The sequence below is a fragment of the Hypomesus transpacificus genome, chromosome 15 (assembly GCF_021917145.1).
Source record: "Hypomesus transpacificus isolate Combined female chromosome 15, fHypTra1, whole genome shotgun sequence".
In the NCBI taxonomy this organism is placed as follows: domain Eukaryota; kingdom Metazoa; phylum Chordata; class Actinopteri; order Osmeriformes; family Osmeridae; genus Hypomesus; species Hypomesus transpacificus.
In genome coordinates, this window is record NC_061074.1 from 1942801 (window position 1) to 1957341 (window position 14541).

The 14541-nt window shown below is 45.3% G+C and overlaps 1 protein-coding gene across 1 annotated transcript; it reads left to right on the forward strand.

Moving 5' to 3' along the window:
- The first annotated feature begins 59 nt into the window (after positions 1 to 59).
- LOC124477890 (alpha-2-macroglobulin-like) lies at positions 60 to 14244 on the forward strand. Its single transcript, XM_047035961.1, has 36 exons — positions 60 to 65; positions 319 to 528; positions 770 to 926; positions 1007 to 1059; positions 1356 to 1376; positions 1529 to 1697; positions 1853 to 1937; positions 2038 to 2164; positions 2368 to 2482; positions 2745 to 2854; positions 3041 to 3205; positions 3685 to 3921; positions 4018 to 4081; positions 4188 to 4333; positions 4633 to 4782; positions 4920 to 5129; positions 5357 to 5438; positions 7765 to 7873; positions 8089 to 8314; positions 8569 to 8695; positions 9203 to 9324; positions 9453 to 9504; positions 9618 to 9701; positions 9838 to 10014; positions 10158 to 10239; positions 10395 to 10551; positions 10695 to 10769; positions 10987 to 11152; positions 11297 to 11493; positions 11578 to 11793; positions 11925 to 12043; positions 12171 to 12261; positions 12361 to 12429; positions 12603 to 12708; positions 12838 to 12879; positions 13487 to 14244. Exons 1-36 carry the CDS (start codon positions 60 to 62, stop codon positions 13507 to 13509), a joined length of 4347 nt encoding a protein of 1448 aa, XP_046891917.1. The 3' UTR covers positions 13510 to 14244.
- Positions 14245 to 14541: the final 297 nt, after the last annotated feature.

Sequence of the window (14541 nt, forward strand, 5' to 3'; positions counted from 1 at the left end):
AACTGCAACATCGCGTAACTTCAATGAATCGTAAGTGGAAAAAACTTGTCTACCAAAACATGAGAGTATGCTTAAAAAATACAACTTTGTTTAATATTGCATTAAATTCCTAAGTATTTTTCTTTGCGCACCTTAAATTAATCATAAGTATAGCCAACTTCTACTTAATGGATTTTCATGCACATCCACACATCGACTGTAGTTGCAATCATTCACATCTTAGTGCACCATGACTGCAACGTGACAGGTTTGTTGACATAAAATTAACATCTAAAATGTTTTATTTTGTCACCTTATAAAATAATCAGATAACGTAAGGATCCCCTCCTCCCCCCTCTCTGCAGTATCTACATGGTGACCATGAGCTCCCAGGTGGTGGGAGGCAGGATGGAGACTGTGTGTGCCCAGGTTCATGGCCCCACAGAGCCCCTCTCCCTCAGGGTGATCCTGCAGCTGGAGCAGGCCAACGCCACCCTGCTGGAGGAGACTGGGGTCTCCCAGGACTTCTACCGCTGCCTGTCCTTCCAGGTATACCTTCTTCTACCCATGATCTGACGTGAGATCAGGTACACCTGCTTCTACCTGTAGTCTGACCTGAGTAATTACACAGCTTTGTTTTGAGGAGATATCCCAAGTCCATGGGTCTCTGGTGTCACTATATTGGCCTCATCATACTTACTCACTAATCTACTATGTCTCTGTTGTACTGGTACCATAAGTGTCACAACCACAGAGTTTTACATCTGAAGTGTTCATGCGTGTCTTGCAGGTCCCCCCTGTGCTCCGTGAGACTGTGGCCACCCTCCATGTCTCAGTGACCGGAGAGAAGGACTCCATGAGCAAGAAGGCCAAGATCCTCATCAGACCCTCCACCTTCATCACCCTCGTCCAGACAGACAAGCCCATCTACAAACCTGGCCAGAAGGGTAGGAGACTAGCTCTAGGACTACACACAGTGTAATCTGTAATAACATAACTATGAACTTCTGTTATTTTACCCTTTCAGTTCAGTTTCGAATCGTCTCGCTGGATTTCAGTTTTGTGCCGCACAATCAGATGGTGAGCTGCTTTGTGTGTCTGGTGTTTCTGGGTTAACAATTCTGTGATTAGTTTAATAGCGCTATGACCTCTATGGAGCTATGGGAAGAAGGCTGACAGGATGAGAGTAGGAGCTGTGCTGTAATCCAGGAGGGTGCTGGGGGGTGGGAGGGAGGTTGGGACGGTGCAATGACCTTGAGTACAGTTGATTTAGTCAGAGCGTGAGTGTAGAAGGGTACAGGGGGCTCTGACTCGCCCACACACACACATAATATACCATCTGACAATGTCTAACACTGCATCTCTCTCTTTTACAGTTTCAAACTGTAGAGCTTCAGGTAATATTGAAGTAGAAAATATAATACAAATTATAGTCAATGAAATAATCTAGTCACCTTAAGACTCGTGCATTTTCATACGAATAGACTTACCTTCAAAAGAACAGACTCATCATCTGAACTTTCTATTCCCTTCTCTGATTGGTGCAAAGGACCCCAACTCCAACCGCATCGCTCAGTGGCTAAACCAATCAACAGTGAGCGGCATCCTGGACTTGTCCCACCCCACAACACCAGAGGCCACCCAGGGTGCCTACACCATCACCGCCTGGACTGAGAAGGGCAAACAGATTAAACACTCCTTTGACATCAAGGAATATGGTCAGCCATCTAGCTATGCCTGTGTCTGTAATGGGGTTTTAATGTGTACATCCCTGTTTGTGTCTGTGTTATTGCCTATATCACTCTCTATCAAAGTCTGTAACAGTGTACGTGTCTGGATATAGTTCTGTGCTAATTCCCTGCCCTCCTCTCAGTCCTTCCTAAGTACGAGGTGAAGGTCCAGCTACCCAGCGTCATCACCATCCTGGACACAGAGGCCACTCTCAGGGTTTGTGGAAAGTAAGTTCTCATGGAGATGGTGATGCCATCACGAGTCAACCAGGACGCAGTCAATGGCCATCAAGCCAGGCAGTTTGACAGGTGTGTTGCTTCTCTTCAGGTACACGTATGGAAAGCCTGTCCTGGGCTCTGTGAAGGCCGAGGTCTGCAGGAAGAAGGGATACAGATACTACTGGCTATTGGACAGGGAAATCACCTCTGACATATGCATAAAGTATGAGATGACTGTGAGTAAGTTAGACCTGACCGCAGCCCTGGGCCACCCTGTGGGGTCTGTGAGGAACTGTTCCCTGCCTGGGTCTCTCTGTAGAACTGCAATGCATCTTCATTTGATCTAATTACCTCATGAGGAATTCATAGTATTCATGAAATGATGGTATCTCTTGTAATATTGGCACACTGTTCCTCTTTTGTTTGGTTGATTTTGAAGACGGACAAAAGCGGCTGTGCCACACAAGTGGTGGATGTGACGCAGTTCAACCTGAACATCTCCGGCTTCCAGGACAGCTTCCATGTGCAGGCAGAGATGGAGGAGTATGGGACAGGTAAGTTAGAAAGAGAGGAGGCGAAGGAGCAGTAGAGGAGGAGGAGATGGAGGTTTACTGGACAAGTACGAGCTAAGAGAGCTAATGAGACCATGGGGGAGGGAGGTAGGTGGTTGGACAGGTACGAGAGGGGTAGGGGTGAAGGAGGAAGTGGAGAGAGAAGGAGCAGTAGAGGAGGGGAAGGAGGGATCAGAAAGAGGAGCAGGATAACATCATGTTTTCCCTGTGACCCTTGACCCCCCATTCCATGTTCTTCCTATAGGGGTAGTCCTGAAGGGCAGCGGCAGCCCAACATTCTCCAGCGCGATCAGAAAGGTCACATTTGAGGACGCCCCTTCGGCCTACAAGCCAGGCATCCCCTACCAGGGCAAGGTGACCAATGAGAAGCAACAACGCAGATATCATTGACCACATTATCCACTTTCTGTTATCAGTGACAGTGCTGATTACATCGGCGGGTGTTAAAAATAGCTTGTATGGATCCAGAGGTCACTGATCCCACCTGCCCTGGTGTTCATCTGTAGTCCAGTCATCCCAGTATGTCCTGTGGGTTTCCAGATCAAGGTGGTGGGCCCAGACTCCTCCCCTGCAGCCAACGAGCTGGTCTACCTGTTCCTGCAGACTGGTGCCCCTGTGAATAACTGGACCCTGACCACAGACAGCAAGGGCATGGTCCCCTTCTCTTTGGACACCTCGCTATGGAGTGAACGTGTATCACTACAGGTCTGCTCTCACTGTCTCTTTTTTATTTTCGGCTTAATTAATTGATAAAAAAATTACGACAGTTTTGTTTTGTGTTATATACAGTCATGATGAACAAATATATTTGCAACCATTTTCCTAATTGAAACGTTTCAAAAAATTGCTAGTTTGGTACGCTAATGTGCCAGTGCTGAATTGCACAACAGTCCCGCATTTCTTTGACTAGCATGTCTACAGTTTTAAGTAAACTCCATTAGCAGCGAATTTCATTTAATATCAGTGCATAACACTACTTGCTTTGGAGATATTGATACGTGCTAGATGACGTACCTGTAACCAAGTGGCGTCCCATTTCTTAGGGATATGTAGCCCTTACCCCTCAGTTTCGAGGGCCAAGGGCTAGGGGTAAACTAAGGGGAAGGGGGAAGGGGGAGTATTGGGATTCGGCCAAAGTCCCCTCAACCCAGCTGTCTCTTCTCTCCACGTTTCTCTCCTTATAGGCTCGCACCAGGTTTAAAGAGGACAGGCATCCGTATGTTAGAGACCAACGCCTTCCAGAGTACGGCTCAGCCCACCACAGTCTCACAGCCTTCTACTCCAAGAGCAAGAGCTTTGTGAGGATCCAGCAGGCCAGCCAGACCTTGTCCTGTGAGACAGACGCCACAGTGGGCGCCACCTACATCATCAGTGGGGAGGAGCTTAAGGAGGGTCAGAAGACTCTGGACTTCTTCTACATGGTGAGATAGTACAGACATGGGCGTCAAAGTGTGTTTAGGACTGGCGGGGAATTGCAACCTGTTGTGGTACTACAGTCGGTTGTGTTGTGGTTGCAGGTAATGTCAAGAGGCAGCGTGGTGCATCATGGACGCATACCTGTGACTGTGACGGAGCAGACAGGTACAGTTAAAATCTGATTCAAAATTACCAGACAGTCAGACGTTGTACTGGGAGCTAGAGCAAGAAGTAATTTCCATTTGTTTCTTGTGTGTTCCTCTGTCTCCAGTCAATAGAGGGGAGTTGAGTGTACCCCTTCAGAAGATGGTAGACCTTGCACCCTTTGCCCAGGTGGTTGTGTACACAGTCATGCCCAGCGGAGAGGCTGTGGCAGACAGCCAGGACTTCCCCATACGGCTCTGCCTGAAGAACAAGGTAGGCTCCGGGTTACAGTAATAGTCCATACAGTAAGTAATCTTCCCACATCCACTGTGTGCAGGTGTATACATTTACATTTAGTCATTTAGCAGATGCTCTTATCCAGAGCCACTTACAGTAAGTACAGGGACATTCCCCCGAGGCAAGTAGGGTGAAGTGTCTTGCCCAAGGACATAACGTCATTTGGCACGGCCGCCGGGAATCGAACTGGCAACCTTTAGATTACTAGCCCGACTCCCTAACCGCTCAGCCACCTGACTCCCATACTGTGCATAATGATGTGTGTTTGTGTGCAGGTTTCTCTGAGCTTCTCGTTGCCTCAGGAGCTCCCTGGGGAGAAGACGTCCCTGAGCCTGCAGGCTGCGCCTGGCTCTCTCTGCTCCATCAGGGCCATCGACCAGTCTGTCCTGCTGCTGGAGCCTGAAAAGGAGCTCAGTGTTAAATCTGTATGTTCTAACTGCACAGTCTAACCACACAGCGAGACCACACTCAGACCACATACTGACAACTGTTCTGACCTCACACACTGACCGCAAACTAACCCTAGAATTCATGTTTCCTATGAATCATTCTATCTGTGCAGGTGTACAAGCTGTTACCAGTCGATAAGCTGACAGGCTACCATCACTCCATAGACGACCGTGAACCATACCCCTGCCTGCCAGAGCCACGATTGCCTTTAGTGCTACAAGTAGAAGTAGATGAAGAACCAGCTGATGACCCACCCAGTCGCAAGAAACGTTCCTTCCGTAGACCTAATATGGAGATGAACGATGTCTACAGTATATTTAAAGTGAGTATGCATCTTTAAAATAAGGGGTTGGTTTTCTACATTGGCAATTCAACTCATTTAGTTGAATTGTAAACCAAGTTTATCCAACATGTTAAAAATCACAATGCTGAGACAACAGTGCTATACCATTGTTGTTGAGTACTGGGTTTGTGTCATGAATGTAAACAAACTCACCAGATAGACGTGTCTAGTTCCTGATGTAGGTCCTCTTTGATTTCCTTTTCCAGGATGTGGGAATTAAGATCCTCACCAACTCTGATGTGAAGAGACCTTTTCGCTGTGTCAAGTACATGTTAATGCATCGAAAAAGTGGGTAACTTCTTCCTCAGTTTTCACCAAATGATACTATGTTGTGGATGAAGTATTAAATCATGAATAATCAATGCAACACAATGTTTACATCCACACTTGTGGGTTTGGTTTGTTCTGCTTGCAGTGAGCAAGCCTTAATTTAGCAATATGGTGGATTCCTGATGAAATGTAATTGTTTGGTAGTTGTTCTTAGTTGTCTGTTTAATTGTTTAACCTTATTTACTTTGATAAGTCGCATTTATAAATAGTCTAATGCAGCGGTCGAAGCATTTGTTACTGTGGTGTGGAATGTTCAGTTACGTTTGCGATAGTTGGTCGGATTTTATTAATATAATGTTAATAGTCCGTATCATATTTTGTTAAATCATAGTATCATTGGTAGCCTAATATATTATTTGTTGTATATTCTGTAGCTATGCTATGTTGGGAGTGTGATGTTGATTGTCTATGTTTTGTGTTGTTTCAGTACAAAGCGTAAATAATATAGAGTTAGATTAGTTTCATAATTCAAACAAACAAACGCAACACGATCCAAACAAACGTAACACGATTCATACAAACATAACACGATTCAAACAAACAAACGTAACACGATTCAAACAAACGTAACACGATTCACAAATGTATTTCGTGATTCACAAATGTAACGCGATTCACAAATAAATGACCCTATTACATTCGTTTGCAACCTGACAAACACAAGTTACAAATCCCTGCATTCGTTGGTGTGAATCCTTGCATTCGTTCGTGTGGATTTTTGGAACTTTCCTGACGCGCTTTGATCCACAAATGCATTTTTTCTAAAAGATATCCTCAGCAGCCTATCAGGTCGTCTCTTCCAATTTTAGCCAATCACCGGAGAATGTCTAATATGGGTAGACGGGCTCTGCGTTAGCCTAGGAAACACGGAAAATGACTAAACATGAATCCTGCCATTCTCAACAATATTTAATCAGGTATGATCATCGGTTTAATAAGATTAACAAGCAATATTTCACCTACATGCAACCAGACGACATTGCTCATGATCTGAAGGAGACGATGTCCGTCATTATGGCAGGTTGTTGAAGTCCACATAGACACGTTAATGTGATACAATTGGAAGAGACGATCTGATAGGCTGCTGAGGATATCTTTTAGAAAAAATGCATATGTGGATCAAAGCGCGTCAGGAAAGTTCCAAAAATCCACACGAACGAATGCAAGGATTCACACCAACGAATGCAGGGATTTGTAACTTGTGTTTGTCAGGTTGCAAACGAATGTAATAGGGTCATTTATTTGTGAATCGCGTTACAATTGTGAATCACGAAATACATTTGTGAATCGTGTTACGTTTGTTTGAATCGTGTTACGTTTGTTTGTTTGAATCGTGTTATGTTTGTATGAATCGTGTTACGTTTGTTTGGATCGTGTTAAATTTGTTTGAATCGTGTTGCGTTTGTTTGTTTGAATTATGAAACTAATCTAACTCCATAAAAGAAAGGTAGGTAAGGTAAAACCCGCTAAATCTAACCAACAATAAATAACCGAAGAAAGCCGTGTAGACGATTTGTGTTACAGACACTCCGGGAGCGAACACAACACACCAACCAGCCATATACACTTAGGGCCTCATGTACTAACGCTTTTGCACCCACTTCAAGCGTATTTGTTTCGCAATTTGCGAGTAAAAGCATGGCGAGGTATCTACAAACATGCCGCAATGAGGTAAAAGCGCAGACTGCTTGTCACGGGAACTGAAAATGGCAAATTACGCTTTTCCGTGTCATGCATATGCATTCACGGGAGGGTCAGGGAAAAGTTGGAGTTTCCCACCAAGCATCCCCTTCCCATAAAGATATGGGAGGGGATGCGCAAAGTGCGCCTAATTATGCATTCGGCGGGCGGTGCGTTCACATTCCATTGCACCAGTTGTTAAACTCCTCGCTACATTATAAATATTGGCATCAGGATCATTTCAAATAGTCATCGGTGTTTTGACTTTGGTGGCTGATCCATGATAGAAAGAGAAAAGATGGCCCATTTTATGGCGCCTTTAAATGCTCGCAATGTACGGTAAAGTGGGCGGAGAAAGGCGCTGATTACCTGATGACCAGCAGGTTTCGTAAATACGACGTAAACTGAAGTTTCAAAGCGTGCGCAATTTGCGGGTTGGCCATGGCGCTAACGCTACGTTTCTTGAAAGTACGTAGCCTACATGAGGCCTTTAGTTATTTAATTTGTCAATTACAACTAAACTCGAAGCTCTTTGGTTTAACAATGGCGACATTATTGACAGACATTTTGTTTTTAAAGTGTGTCATTAAAATGTGATACTCAGAAAAACTCAGAATGAGTTCAGTAGCTGGTAGAGAAAGACCAGAAGAATCGCTGGAGACCGTGAGAACCTACTTCCCTGAGACCTGGATCTGGGATCTGGTGCCTGTTGGGTAGGCTCACTCAGATTACGTCCCAAAACTGGTGATGATAAAAAAGAAGAATGTATTATGTTCAATGTATCTTGTCATCAGAATGACTTTAAAACTCTCAAAAGAAGAATCACGCACACAAAGCACACATGATTCAGCATGTTCAAGCCACTATCCTCTAGTAACCCTAGAGACCAGCTCATAGACTAACCTGGCTGGTTCTGTCTGTGCTGCAGAGACTCTGGCTCTGTGACGCTAGAGAAGACGGTTCCTGACACCATCACTAAGTGGGCTGCTGGGGCCTTCTGTACGTCCTCTGTGGGTCTGGGTCTGGCCCCCGACACTGCCCTCACTGCCTTCCAGCCTTTCTTCCTCAGCCTCACCCTGCCCTACTCCGTCATCCGTGGCGAGGTGTTCATCCTCCGGGCCACCGTCTTCAACTACCTCTCCAAGTGCATCATGGTACAGTATGACACCTGACATGGGGTTATTCGACACAAAACCAGCTTTCTGAGGCTGTTGCGAGGGTTTTGGTTGTCCAGAAATCCCTTAAAACTATGTATCTATAAATCACAAAACCAACATTGAGCTAATTTCGCCATCCACCACAATGCATTGGTAGCCAAAGGTCCCATGTCTCTGTGCCTGAGCAATTTACTTTTCCTCCATTGATAATGCCGTGTATTTGTCCTTATTGTGATCTAACCCCTTCCCAGGTGAAAGTGACTCTGCCGGAATCTGACCAGTTTAGCGCCAAGACCTGTGATGGCTGCCAGTACCAGGTGTGTCTGTGTGCCGACGAGAGCAGAACATTCCGTTGGATCATCACCCCCACTGTCCTCGGTGAGTCACTAGCAGCTTCCAGGCACCTGCTTAACACCCAGGATAGGAGTGGTGTACAACTGTCATAGTAGGAAGGGGTCGGGGAGAGTAGGCAGATGGAGGTAAGAGAGATGCTGTCGATCCATAGTACATGAGAAGAGTGACACCCTCTCCTCAAGGAGGGAGGTGAGTGGTGTACAACTGTATGCAAGAAGGGGTGATGGAGAGTAGGTAAATAGAGGTAAGAGAGATTCTGTCAATCCATAGTACATGACAAGAGTGACACCCCCTTGTGAAGGTGAGGTACTTTAGGCTCGACCTGCATACTGATGTCTCTTCCTGTGTACCAAGAGATTTGGTGTCTCCGTAACTAGACGTGTGTGTGTGTGTGTGTGTGTGTGTGTGTGTGTGTGTGTGTGTGTGTGTGTGTGTGTGTGTGTGTGTGTGTGTGTGTGTGTGTGTGTGTGTGTGTGTGTGTGTGTGTGTGTGTGTGTGTGTGTGTGTGTGTGTGTGTGTGTGTGTGTGTAGGGGAGGTGAGTGTGAAGGTGAGTGCAGAGGCTTTGAAGACGGAGGATCTTTGTGGCAATGAGGTTGCCACGCTGCCTGAGAAGGGCCGCATTGACACGGTGATCCGACCCCTGTTGGTGGAGGTGAGTACTACAAACTCAAGATAGTGTATTCAAGTTTGTTTTGTCATTTACATTCTCAGTCTTATATTAATGTCACTGAGTTAGTTTACTGTATCTTTAGTCCTTTTCTCATCCTTCATTGTTTCCAGGCAGAGGGAACCCAGCAGACATTGAGCCACAATGCTCTGCTCTGCCCTGCAGGTAGGTGTTCTGAACATGGTGGTGTCATCGCAGCATCTGACAGTTTGCAGACATCGGTTAGGAGTGTTGCTTTGAAAAAGGTTGTTGTTGATGTGTGTGTCTGCTGTTTCCAGAGGGTCCAGTAGAGAGGGACATCTCTCTGAAGCTGCCAGAAGTGTTTGTGGAAGGATCACCCAAGGCCTCCATCTCTGTCCTTGGTAAAACATAATGTTCTTGTCCTTTACCTAATCTCTAACCCTTATGAACCATCTGGTGTTTTACATATTCCTGTCAGTTGATTCCTCTCTACAACGTTACTCACTGTCCGGTTTCTGACCGGTCCTCCCCTCCCAGGTGACCTGATGGGTCGAGCCATGAAGAACCTGGACAGTCTTCTGGCCATGCCCTATGGATGTGGCGAGCAGAACATGGTTCTATTTGCACCAAACATCTACATCCTGACGTACCTGCAGAGCACCAGGCAACTGACCCCTGAGGTCCAAGACAAGGCCACACACTTCCTGGAGAGTGGTGAGTCACACTGGGAGAGGTTTGGGTGGTTTGGTGGAGAAATAGATGGATTGAAGGGCCAAGAGGATGGATGGATGGAGCTGGAAGGATGGTTGTATAGATGGATGGCTTGCAAACTGCAGTAAACCACCATGTTCTTGCAGGCTACCAAAGGGAGCTCAACTACAAGCATGATGATGGCTCATACAGCGCTTTCGGCAAGAGTGATGAGTCTGGCAACACCTGGTGAGTCTGAACTGCCTCTCACACACAACACACAAAAAATGTTTGGATACTGGAGTCGTTTGTAGATTGGATTGTACGAGTCAATGGTGACTACATCCCAGACAAAGTTATTGAAGTGCACAGTTCAAGTTCAGGTGTTTTCTGTGGGACCTCAGGCTGACCTCCTTTGTGATGAAGTCTTTCGGAGGAGCACGGCCCTTCATATTTGTTGACCCTGCCCACATTGCCAAGGCAAAGTCCTGGTTGGCCGGTCTTCAGCAACCTGATGGCTGCATTGCTTCTGTTGGGAAACTCTTCCACAATGGCATGAAGGTGAAGGGGAGGGCGAGGGAGCAGGCAAATTCAATCTTTGAAGCAAGACCGTTATTGGCTGACTGTTCCCTGTTCTCTTGTGATTGGCTGATAGTGTTGCTTATTCTTCTGAGAGTGGCTAACTGTGTTGTTCCTGTTTTCAGGGAGGTGTGAGTGATGACGTGTCCCTGACTGCCTACATCACTGCTGCTCTGCTGGAGCTGGGACTCAACACCACTGTGAGTGTAAACCCAGTTAACCCTCATCTACAGATCACCACTCTCCACAACTTTACATTGATCCAAAACCCTTGCAGCTGTGGTCATTGTGCTAACCATAGAGATACAGCACATTGTTTCATTTAGCATAGCGTGCTAGAACACAGTCCTGTGCTTTACAGATATGTGTTAGACAGGCAGAGTGGGGCTGAGCACTTCTGTGCTGCTGTGTCACCAGGACCCCATGGTGGACCGTTGTCTGGCCTGCCTAAAGACGACAGTGGCTGCCCCACTGGAGAACCTGTACACCACAGCCCTGCTCTCCTACACCTTCTCACTGGCCGGGGACCAGGACACGCGCAGCAAACTCATCACACACCTGCACCTGAAGGCCAAAACCACAGGTACCTGGCTGTCTGGCTTTTGAGATGGTTGGTTTGATGGCTGTCTTGTTGTCTTGCATGCTAGCTAGTTGGCTGGTTAGCAATGATACATATTGTTGGGTCTGTTGGTGAATTTTCAGCCTTGAACCTTAGTTCCTTTCACAGACGGCACTCGCCACTGGGAGAGAGCTGAGGCTTCTGGGAAGGGCCTGGACTCCATTGAGGTGGAGATGACGTCATACGTGCTGCTGGCTCTGCTTTCTGGACCGCCCATGGAGGGCTTCGGCCTGGACTACTCATCCAGCATTGTCCGCTGGTTGGCCCAGCAACAGAACCCTTATGGAGGGTTCTCTTCCACACAGGTAGACTGTAACTCCATTCATGCAAAACTTTAAACTTATCTGGGTATAACGGTTATCAGTACCAAACTGTCTGCCTTTCACCAGGATACAGTTGTAGCGCTACAGGCCCTGGCCAGTTACGGTGCTGCCACCTACAGTCCGGAGGGTGTCAGTACAGTGGTGGTGACCTCAACTGGGGGCTCGAGGCAAGAGTTCCAGGTGGACCAGCACAACCGCCTGCTGTACCAGGAGTCTCCACTAGGGGAGGTGCCCGGGGACTACAAGATCAGGGCTGAAGGGAAGAGCTGCGTCTTCCTCCAGGTGAGACATATGCCTTGTGTGATGCCTCTTATCTGCATCACATTGATAGTTTTATAAATACTGTGGGGCTGATATTTGATGTCAACATACAGCATAACTGACTGAACTGTAATCCACTGTTCCTATTTCAGATGGCTCTGCGTTACAACATCCCTCCTCCTCCGGACTTCTCAGCCTTCAACGTGACGACTGAGGTGTTTGGGTTGTGCAACATCACCAAACCCTCTCTCATTGTTACTGTGAATGTCAGGTACTGGGTCCCAAGCCATGGACAACTACATCTAACACAGCCCATAAAGCTGTACACTTGAAACTTGAAGAACTCTCCAAGAAGAAAGAAGTTGATAAAGTTTTTTTAAAACGTTAGTGTGTTTTAGGTACAACGGTCGCCGGAAGGAGACCAACATGGTCATTATCAATGTCAAGCTTCTCTCTGGCTTCATCCTAGACAAGAGCTCCCTCAGACCTGTGAGTTCAAATGTAAAAATACCAAGAGCATACAGAAATACTGCTTCTGTTAAATCCTCTTCTATATTTTTACTAACTTGTTCTCTTCTGTTCTGTCAGCTGCAAAAGTCCAGCACAGTAAAGCGTGTCGATGAGGAGGACGGACATGTTATCATCTATGTTGACGGGGTAGGTTTCAAGAGTTTCACAAATTTTTCATAGCACTTCAATTGGACGATGCATGGTTGTTAAAGTTTTAGAATATTTCAGAACAGTCATTGTCAAAAATGACTTGTTTATTCCCATAACTGCAAATGAACCCAAAACCAAATCAACAGTGTCTGTTTAACTGTGTTTTCAAGCTCAAGCAGCAGGAAACCCAGCCTTACATCCTGGTCATCCAGGAGGACCTTCCAGTTAGGAACCTCAAACCTGCTGTGGTCAAGGTCTACGACTACTACCAGACAAGTATGAACACATTTAGAAAAGGAATAGGAGAGATGGAAACACAACAGGGTTTTAGGCATGCTTTGTTACTATGGTTTTGAGTGTATAAATTCTAAAAATTCGAAAGTCTAAATTTGAGTGTCTCCTCAGGTGACGTGGCGGTTAGTGACTACAGCTCTCCGTGTGCTGAGGGTAATTTCCTAACATCGCTCCTTCAACATGCTCCGACAAATCACATAAATACACATTAGAATTGCTATTTTTCCATTAATTTAACATATTGGACCCAGAGTTGATTGACTATCTGCTAAGGGGCAGTTACACCTAAATTCATGGTGAAAAATGTATTAGCGTGCTGTGGCAAAATAAGCAGGGACCAGAACATTTCGGCGCTAGGATAGGGGTTCATAACCTGACTCACCAGATGGTTTGTAACACATAACCATCTGGGAAGTCGTCTTTGGAAACTGTTTGTAAATGGGCATGCACTTCACAATTCTTGATGATGGAACTGTGTCTATCACCGACTAACTTCATCCCCAGCCATAGCTGCCAGTAGTTCCTCATAGGACACTGTCTGTGGTCCAAACCACTGTGATTAGGGAACCAAATAATAACTTGGAGCATGGCAAGATGGAATTTTGTGTGGTCAAGGGATTAAGGAATGAATGAGTTGCAATTTATTTTACCCGAGTGTGACCACCCCTTAAGGGTATCAGTAGCCAGTCACACCAACCACATATTGAAAATGATGGTTGATAAAACCCTGTTGTTGTTGTTTGTAATTGTATTTACACAGGTGATGACATCAATGAGCTCTAGAATACCTGGAAAATACTCTTCTTGCTGATTGGAGCAGATATCAACCATTTGCTTCCTTTTTAGAATCATTGATTTCTGCGAAGCCATCCATGTGATTTTTTATGCTTTTGCGTAGTTCCTGAAAAAACCCCAACAAATGGTGGAACTGCTAAGGCCTGCTGTAAAAGTGTCAGTGAATCGGCTAAAGAGTTTTTAGTTTTTAACCAGCTACAATTTTACCTTGTTTTTAGATTTGATTTATAGTTTTTTTTTTTACCAGTAATGACCCCATCCACCTAATCAGAACAAAGTTAATTTCACAGTTCATAGTCAATTTAAACCAATACCATGTCAGTGTTGCTAAAATTCCCCCTGGGGCCAACTAGTGACACTGTACTGGGAATACATGCTTTATTACTGTGTTGAAGCAAGACAAGGAAACATCTATTATAGAGCATCAGTTTACTAAATCTTATTGTAAAAATTCCATAGATTAGAGTACCATGTGAAATTAAGATGATGCCAATGACATCAACAGGACCTGGTCTGGGTTGCTTGACTAAGTGGCAGAGCGACAGGAGCCTGTCACAACATGTTATAGTGTGCAAATCTACTGTGTGCGTGTATTCTTTGAGTGTGTTCAGATATATGAACACAGGGCATTGATTCAACACCCACTGATGTGTACTGTGACCAATACAATTATTCAAAGACAAAGTAAAAAACACTGCTGTTGACTTCAATGATTCATAAATAAAATGTCATTAATGTATACAGTTTAAAGTGTTAATAATTAAAATAAGTGTTCTCAACTGGTGGTCATAGAACCGTTTGGATGAAGGGAGAGAAAAGGCAGTAAGGAGAGTATATTTAGGTATTTTATCACTTGTCTTTCTATAATGACATCTGATATATTTGAATGATGCATAACTCGGGGCATCCTTTCAATAAGAATTGACATAAAGGAAACATCATATCACCACCTCAGGGTCAGGATATGAACCCCTGCACACAGCATGTGGTGATGAGCCAATACCAGGGGCAAATCAAGGT

Bases quoted from the DNA above. Each gene is read 5' to 3' on its own strand.
- LOC124477890 (XM_047035961.1), top strand. The intron at 1,377-1,528 runs GTAATATTGAAG...ATTGGTGCAAAG, and splicing joins TTCAAACTGTAGAGCTTCAG to GACCCCAACTCCAACCGCAT. The intron at 5,130-5,356 runs GTGAGTATGCAT...TTCCTTTTCCAG, and splicing joins ATGTCTACAGTATATTTAAA to GATGTGGGAATTAAGATCCT.